The sequence below is a fragment of the Myotis brandtii genome, unplaced genomic scaffold (assembly GCF_000412655.1).
Source record: "Myotis brandtii unplaced genomic scaffold, ASM41265v1 scaffold49, whole genome shotgun sequence".
In the NCBI taxonomy this organism is placed as follows: domain Eukaryota; kingdom Metazoa; phylum Chordata; class Mammalia; order Chiroptera; family Vespertilionidae; genus Myotis; species Myotis brandtii.
Genome location: NW_005368707.1, coordinates 4049182 through 4057503, shown reverse-complemented (window position 1 = coordinate 4057503; position 8322 = coordinate 4049182). Strand labels below are relative to the sequence as shown.

The window sequence follows — 8322 nt, the reverse complement described above, 5'->3', positions numbered from 1 at the left end:
GTGACTGAGGGTGGCATCGCAACCTCCCAATCCGCCCTGCTCTGTGCATGACAGGGGGCGGTGCCCCAACTCCCCAATCGGCCCTGCTCTGAGCCCGACCAGGGGCTGCACCTAGGGATTGGGCCTGCCTCTGCCACCCGGGAGCAGGCCTAAGCCAGCAGGGCGTTATCTCCCGAGGGGTCCCAGACTGCGAGAGGGCACAGGCTGGGCTGAGGGACCCCCCCTTCCCCCCGAGTGTACAAATTTTTGTGCACCTGGCCTCTAGTATATTATAATTTGGAAGTGTGTCCTATCAAAAATTGTATTTAAATTTGACATTGAGAACAAGGTCAACAATATTGCTGACATCATTTCCCATAGTAATTGGGAGAAACAACAGGTTGTGGGAAAATATTCTTTTCCCTTACACTTGGGAAGATCCTGACTTGGTTCTTCCTTTACCATTTACTGGAAGCTTAGGTTTTTTGTTGTACCCTCAGTGAAAGTTTCCTTTTATATCTGCAAATGTGTATATAATCAAATTAAGTGAATATTAATTGAGCATATATACTTACTACCAGAAACTGGCATAGGTACTGGATATACAACAGTAAATAAGAGAGGATTTCTACACTCCTGAAACTTAGAGTTCAAGGTAAAAGCAAACAATCAAGCCATTATTGCATAGACTGGTAAGTGCTAGTATAATATAGAAGAATCAGGTAGGAACAGCTTAACCCAGACTTGAGGTTCAGGAAAGACTTCCTGAAGAAAATGGTACCTTAGTAGCTGAAGCTGTGTAGGAATTCCCAAGCTAATGGGAAAGTAGCCAAAAAGGGCATGTGCAAAGCATGGAGACATGTGCAAGCAGCACATTTGAGGACATGAATGCACAAGCAGTGTTCCCAATGCAAGCTGAGGTTCAGGCTCACCAGGAGAGTTTTTAGAAATCCAGATGTTTTTTATGGGCCCCACCCCAAACTTAATAAATTACATACTTTGGGAATGAGTGCCAGGTTTCTGGTTATTAATTCCTGTGGGGAGCCACTGGCAGAGGGTATGTGAGGGGCATTGGAGAAGGGGAATCAAGGCAGGTAAAGCAAGGCAGGGAAGCCTGGGGCACACTATGAAGGGCTGGGAAGCCAGGTGTGGGTTGGAGTTTTATCCTTAGGGCAATGGGGAGCTGTGGAAGGATCAGACAGCTGTGGGATGAGATGATCAGATTTATGATGTAGAAAGAGACTAAGTTTACAAAAACATGGCCCCAGCATTTATGAAGGACACAATCCAATTTATGAGGTTCAACATCTTAGAACCTCAGTTTTTAAATATGAAATGGAAATAATATCTACTTAGCATGTTTATTTTGAGGTTTAACTGAGATAATTTATGTAAAGTACCTGATATATATTTAGAACTCAAAAGATATTAATTTCTATAATTTGAGAAATAATTAGTGCACATTACACAGCCACCATCATACATCAGGGGAAGTGGATTTCTGTTCAACCATTTGTTTTCAGGTTCCTCTGTAAAATTCTTTTTCTCTGCCCACACCTAGAACACTGCGTCAGTGCCACTTCTCTCTCACTCTTCACTCTTTCACATTCTTTTTTTAAAAATATATTTTATTGATTTTTTACAGAGAGGATGGGAGAGGGAGGGATAGAGAGTTAGAAACATCGATGAGAGAACATCGATCATCAGCTGCCTCCTGCACACCCCCCACTGGGGATGTGCCCATAACCAAGGTATAAGCCCTTGACCAGAATCAAACCTGGGACCTTTCAGTCCACAGGCCGACGCTCTATCCACTGAGCCAAACCGGTTAGGGCTCTTTCACATTCTTAACTTCAGTTACAATCTTTAAGTGGATGACTTCCAAGTCTACATATCCAGCCATGGTATTCTTTCCTGAGCTCTAACCCCATATATCCACTTGACTCTTGGATGTCTCCACGTAAATACTTTTGGGCACCTAATTCAAATTAGATGTTTTTCCACCAACTATCACCCTTCCTTGCTCCAGAAAACAAAATAAAACCCTGCCTGTCCAACATTAGCACCACTAGGTCAACCCAGAAATGTGGGGATCATCATTGAACCACTTGTCTTTATCTTCTCTAATCAGCCCTTACAAATCCACACCCTTTACTCCAGGCTTAGACCTTTACCTTCATCTAAACCAGGGGTGGGAAACCTTTTTCTGCCAAGAGCCATTTGGATATTTAAAACATCATTCACAGGCCATAGAAAATTATCAACTTAAAAATTAGCCTACTATACTTAGTCAAACATTTAATTAACTCACCCCTAATGCCTTGGCAGGGCCAGACCAAATGATTTCCCAGGCCTGATATGGCCCATGGGCCAGACATTCCCTACCCCTGATCTAAACTATTCCTACCTTTTACCTGAATCAGTGAAACGGTCTCTGAGTTCCCAGCACCACTCTTCGCCCCACCTTGCAATCCCAAGAGAGCTTCCAAGAAACAAACTTGATAAAATTCCCTCCCACCTCACACTCCTCCACACTTAAACCTCTTTACTGGCTTTCACATGCTCAGAAAAGGAACTCCAAACTCTCTAACAAGGCTTATAAGACCTGTCAAGATCTCACCTCTTAAGTCTCATCCCCCTCCCCATTCTTTCTTTCCTATTTTATGCTCTTACCATTGTGAACTAGAGAAAAGTCATCTCTCTCACTCTTAGATCTATATTTCATGATGATTCCTCCACCCAGAATCCCCCTCGGGTGTCAGGCTTTAGCTTAACAAACGTCCTCTTGGGAGGCAGTCCTCGAATCTTCACACCAGCCAAGATTCCCTTGTTAGATGTATTTGCAGTCTCTTTACCTCTTCTCCCTTAGGGCTATTCATTAAACTTGTAATGTCTTAATGCCTGTGTTCCCCACAGATTGTAAGCAACATGATGGCAAAAGGGTATACATAGTCAATCCATATTATTCACAGATTTGAATTACTCAGGAATTCACCTACATGCTAAACTTTTTGTGTGACTGCAAAATCAATATTCATGGCAGTTTCTTGGTCATTCGTGGAGAAATTTGAGTTGCCCAATACGCATGTTCTCGGCTGAGGTCAAACTAGATGATGCTCTGCCATCTTGTTTCAGCTTTCATAGTAAGCATCCATTTTGTAGTCTACTTAGTGTCACTTTTTTTTTTTATGACTTTACTGTTTTAAATGGCCCACAAGAATAGTTCTAAATTACTCTCTAGTGTTTCTAAGCACAGGAAGGCTGTCATGTGCCTTACAGAGAAAATATGTGTGCTAGATAAGCTGCATTCAAACATAGGATATAGTGTGTTTCAATGTCAATGAATTAAGTCAAACCTCCGTCCATCACCATTTATCAGCACTTATACCCTCCTTAACTCCCCCTGCCCCCCAACCCCTCCTCCTGGCAATCACCACACTGTTGTCTGTGTCTATGAGTTTTTTTTTATTTTTTTGCTCAATCCCTCCACACAAATGAGCACCCCCAATAGCTGTCAGCCTGCTCCCTGTGAATCTGTCTCTATTTTGCTTGTTAGTTCACTTTGTTCAATACAGTGTACAGATGATGTGTTGTACAATTGTGCACCTGAAACCTGTATAATTTTGTTAACCAGTGTCACCCTGATAAATTCAATAAAAAGGAAAAAAAATATGAAATATGCCTTTAAAGAGAAACACAGAGGCTGGCAGGAACCTAACGCTGTATTTCCCTTAGGAGCATTGGTTCAGTATTCACTAATTCCACTTTGTGGTGATTTTAAAGAACATAACTATTGCAAATTATAAGTTTCAACTGTATTTTGTTAACATCTAACTCATATAAGAGTTGTTCAATAAATATTCATTGAAACTAATTTATGTGTGTGTATGTTTATATACATACATAATTTATATATAAATACATAGAAATTAGGTATAATATAGAAATAAATTAAACTGAATTTGTTTTTTAATGGCATGGGTGTACTTCACAGCTTTATCATTACTTTTTGCTTTAAAAAATGCTAAATATTAGTTTATTATTGACTAGAGGCCCAGTGCATGAATTCATGCATGGGTGGGGTCCTTTGGCCTGGCTGGTGATTGGGACCGATTGGGGCTGACCAGCAGGGGGGTGGGTAGGGGCCACAGGAGGTTGGCCAGCTGGGGAAGGGAGGTTGGCTGGCCAGGGGGAGGGGCTACAGGAGGTTGGCCAGCTGCGGGGAGGGGCCATGGGAGGTTGGCCAGTGAGGGAAAGGGACCACAGGAGGTTGGCCAGCCATGGGAGGTTGACTGTGGAAGCACACTGACCACCAGGAGGAAGCTCCTGCATTGAACATCTGCCCCCCTGGTGGTCAGTGTGCATCATAGCGACTGGTTGACTGGTTGTTCCGGTCATTTGTTTGCAACGGTCACTTAGGCTTTTATATATATAGATTAGAGGCCTGGTGCACGAAATTCGTGCATGGGGGGGTGTCCCTCAGCCCAGCCTGCACCCTCTCCAATCTGGGACCCTGCGGACATCCCTCTCGCAATCCAGGACCACTGACTCCTAACCACTCACCTGCCTGCATGCCTAATGCCCCCAACTGCCCTCCCCTGGCAGCCTGGTCGCCCCAAATGGCCCTCCCCTGCCAGCCTGGTCCCCCACAATGGCCCTCCCCTGCAGGCCAGTTCACCTTCAACTGCCCTCCCCAGCTGGCCTGATTTCACCCCCAACTGCCCTCCCCTGCCAGCCTGGTCTCACCCCTAACTGCTCTCCCCTGCCAGCCTGGTCTTGCCTCCTAACTGCCTCTGCCTCGCCCCCCACCACCATGGCTTTGTTCAGAAGGGAGTCGGATGTCTGGAAGATGGCCAGTTGACCTGGTCTAATTAGCATGTTACCCTTTTATTAGTATAGATATCTTTATTTTTTTATTTTCTAGGATGCTGGAGAAATGGTTCGTTCCTTTGTTGGTGGTTTGGAACTTGTTGTCAATTTACTGAAATCAGATAATAAAGAAGTTTTGGCAAGTGTATGTGCTGCTATTACCAATATAGCAAAAGATCAAGAAAATTTAGCTGTCATTACAGATCATGGAGTTGTCCCTTTATTGTCCAAACTAGCCAATACAGTAAGTAACATCTTTTTATTTTAAGTGCATATTGTCATAAGATGTCATGGTATAGAGGCAAAAGCAATGTGCTTTATGGTCAGACACCTGGGTTTAAGTTTAATATCCATCACTTATTAGGTATGAGATTTGGGTTAATTCATTTAATTTCTGAGACGAATACAGTGTTAAAATCCTTATGAAATAAAGGCTGTTGTCACTGGCAAGTAAAATGGTAACAAATGTGTTCTTGTAGAAATAGTAACTATCATTTTTACATCATTATTAATATATTTAAGATAATTGTCCATGCCAACTTTAGAAATTAAATGTGCCTCCCCAGCTTAGCAAGCTTGGATCAGTGGCATTCTTGAGCTAGCAGATTTTGGCAGTCACTGTACTAGTTATTCAGAGCTGTGTCAGATAGAATAAACAGCCTTGAGAGGTAATGACTTCACCATGACCAGAAGTATTTGAGCATAGCTTGGACTACCACTTGGCAGAAAAGTCATGGAGATGAAATTCAATCATTGGAAAGATGCTGGGTCTAGAGAGCCTAATACTGAGTTCCTAAAAATATCCACCAGATTCAGGTAAGGACACCAAGTTGTTGCTTAAACAAGCGAACATTAAAATCAATAAAAAGAAAACTGTATCCTTATTCAGTTATATTATACCTACACAATTAATTAGACATTGGATATAATGGCATAAAGAATACAGAAAGGAAATGGCAGACTCAAATAAGTCATTGTATGCTACACTGTCTTCTCCCTCTTGGGAACCAAGGTATATTACTGATGAAGCAGTATTCCTAGGGTGATAAAGTATAATTAATCCACTTATCCCAGTTAAGCGAAATGCTCTCTTGAGATTGTCCTATATTCTTTAATTATATTTATTACTAAACCACTTGTGGATCTGTAATTCTGTGTTGAGAATATTTACTCAAAAGGAAATTGAGCCTGGAGCAAATAATAATAATAATAATAATAATAATAATAATATCAGGCAAATACCAATAACTAATACCAGGTGAGCAGGGAGGATCACTTTTGAGTTCACTGAGAATGTTCAGTTCATAAAATGAGAATTTAGGATTAAAACATGGTCCATTGGTGACCCACCAAAATACTAGTTCCCTTCAAGACAGCACCTGAGTATCTAGCTAGCTGTTCTCTCCTGACTCATTGGCATCTTAGTGGGTAATAAACATTTAGTGCATAAACATGATCTCACGGGATCATACCACCATTCATTTCCTTTATGCAGAATAATGATAAACTCAGGCGTCATCTAGCAGAAGCCATTTCATGCTGCTGTATGTGGGGCAGAAACAGAGTGGCCTTTGGTGAAAACAAGGCAGTGGCTCCATTGGTGCGTTACCTGAAGTCGAATGACGCCAATGTGCATCGAGCAACAGCTCAGGCCTTGTACCAACTCTCAGAAGATGCCGATAACTGCATCACCATGCATGAGAATGGCGCAGTCAAGGTACAGTTGGTTGGCTTTGTGGTTTCATACAAGTTAGGCAAATGTAGTCTGAAAAGAAACTTAAGTAACGTTAAGGTTTTACCGAAGGGGGTATTTGGACAAACAAAACTGCCTCCTTGTTGGATCATAGCTGCTGTTGAATATCATGGACTATGCTGCAGAAGAGTTGCGTGGAGAATTTTCTAATCAAATATAAAATGTACTCAGTAAAATAAATAGTCATCCTGTAATTTGAACTTTATTAAAGAAAATATACAGTGTATGAACCATCAGTGGTATTCATAATTGTATTTAATATGTTACTTATTTAACACTTAAATAATGAAATATAGGCACCAACTAAATGGCAATGGAGCTGACTGAAACGGCAACCAGTCTGCAGTTTGACAGTCTGAACCAGGGGTCCTCAAACTTTTTAAACAGGGGGCCAGTTCACTGTCCCTCAGACCGTTGGAGGGCTGGACTATAGATTAAAAAAAAAACTATGAACAAATTCCTATGCACACTGCACATATCTTATTTTGAAGTAAAAAAACAAAACGGGAACAAATACAATATTTGTATTTGCATGTGGCCCGCAGACCGTAGTTTGAGGACCCCTGGCTCTGAACCATAATGGGAAAGGACAATTCAAAGACATGCTTCTTTCAAAAATATATCTGGGTTTCAAATTCTCTTTTGCCTTTAACCAATATGCAAGTAGGAGAGTTTCTGCACATAGATTGTAATGTATCTATGTGTTACATAGAAAATGCCTAGAGCTTCTGACTGGAATCTTTTGATGACACTAAACAGCTTACATGTATTAGGAAAAATTGATTTAAAGTATTAGTTCTTTTCTATAGCTTGTTTCCTTATACAATATACTATTTATTATCTCAATTGGAGGCTATGACAACTTATTTAAATTTTGAAATGCATGCCCAAAGTGGCCTTAATCTTTCAAATAAGAGTTAATAAAATTTCCAGTTAATCATATCTGGTCAAGTTTACACATGCCAAATATGAAACATCTTAGGAGGATTAGACTCTTACAATAACAATTGATAATTTTTGAAGAAATTATTTTAATTTATCCTTCAAATATATTGTAGTTTAACATGATGGTAATTTTTCTAAAATTAACCCCAATTTACATATAAGTGTGTCAAAATTTCCAGTATATATCTGACCATATAGCACAAAAGTCAAATTAGTTTGTTCAAGCAAAAAACTGGCATAAAAAGCCCCTTTTAAACTAAGCACCAATTTTTCAAAGTAAATTATTACTAATTCCAAGTTGCTAACGAGTTATAAATGCTCTCACTTCTATATGATAATGATCTTCATTATCACTTTAAAAATAAAGACATTTCTAATTTAAAAATTACTGTATGCATTCAATTCTCTCAATTAGTTTGTTCAAGCAAAAAACTGGCATAAAAAGCCCCTTTTAAACTAAGCACCAATTTTTCAAAGTAAATTATTACTAATTCCAAGTTGCTAACGAGTTATAAATGCTCTCACTTCTATATGATAATGATCTTCATTATCACTTTAAAAATAAAGACATTTCTAATTTAAAAATTACTGTATGCATTCAATTCTCTCTTTTTCTTTATTTTTTTAAATATATTTTATTGATTTTTTACAGAGAGGAAGGGAGAGAGATAGAGAGTTAGAAACATCGATGAGAGAGAAACATCGATCAGCTGCCTCCTGCACATCTCCTATTGGGGATGTGCCCGCAACCCAGGTACATGCCCTTGACCGGAATC

At 40.1% G+C, this 8322-nt stretch overlaps 1 protein-coding gene across 2 annotated transcripts in view; it reads left to right on the top strand.

Moving 5' to 3' along the window:
* ARMC4 (armadillo repeat containing 4) overlaps positions 1–8322 on the top strand; it is a 221512-nt gene that overhangs the window by 157391 nt on the left and 55799 nt on the right. For both annotated transcript variants that reach the window (XM_005876555.2, XM_014548019.1), the window contains 2 exons: positions 4904–5092; positions 6344–6565. In XM_005876555.2, the coding sequence (XP_005876617.1) occupies positions 4904–5092; positions 6344–6565 (411 nt within the window). The remainder of the gene's footprint in view (positions 1–4903; positions 5093–6343; positions 6566–8322) is intronic.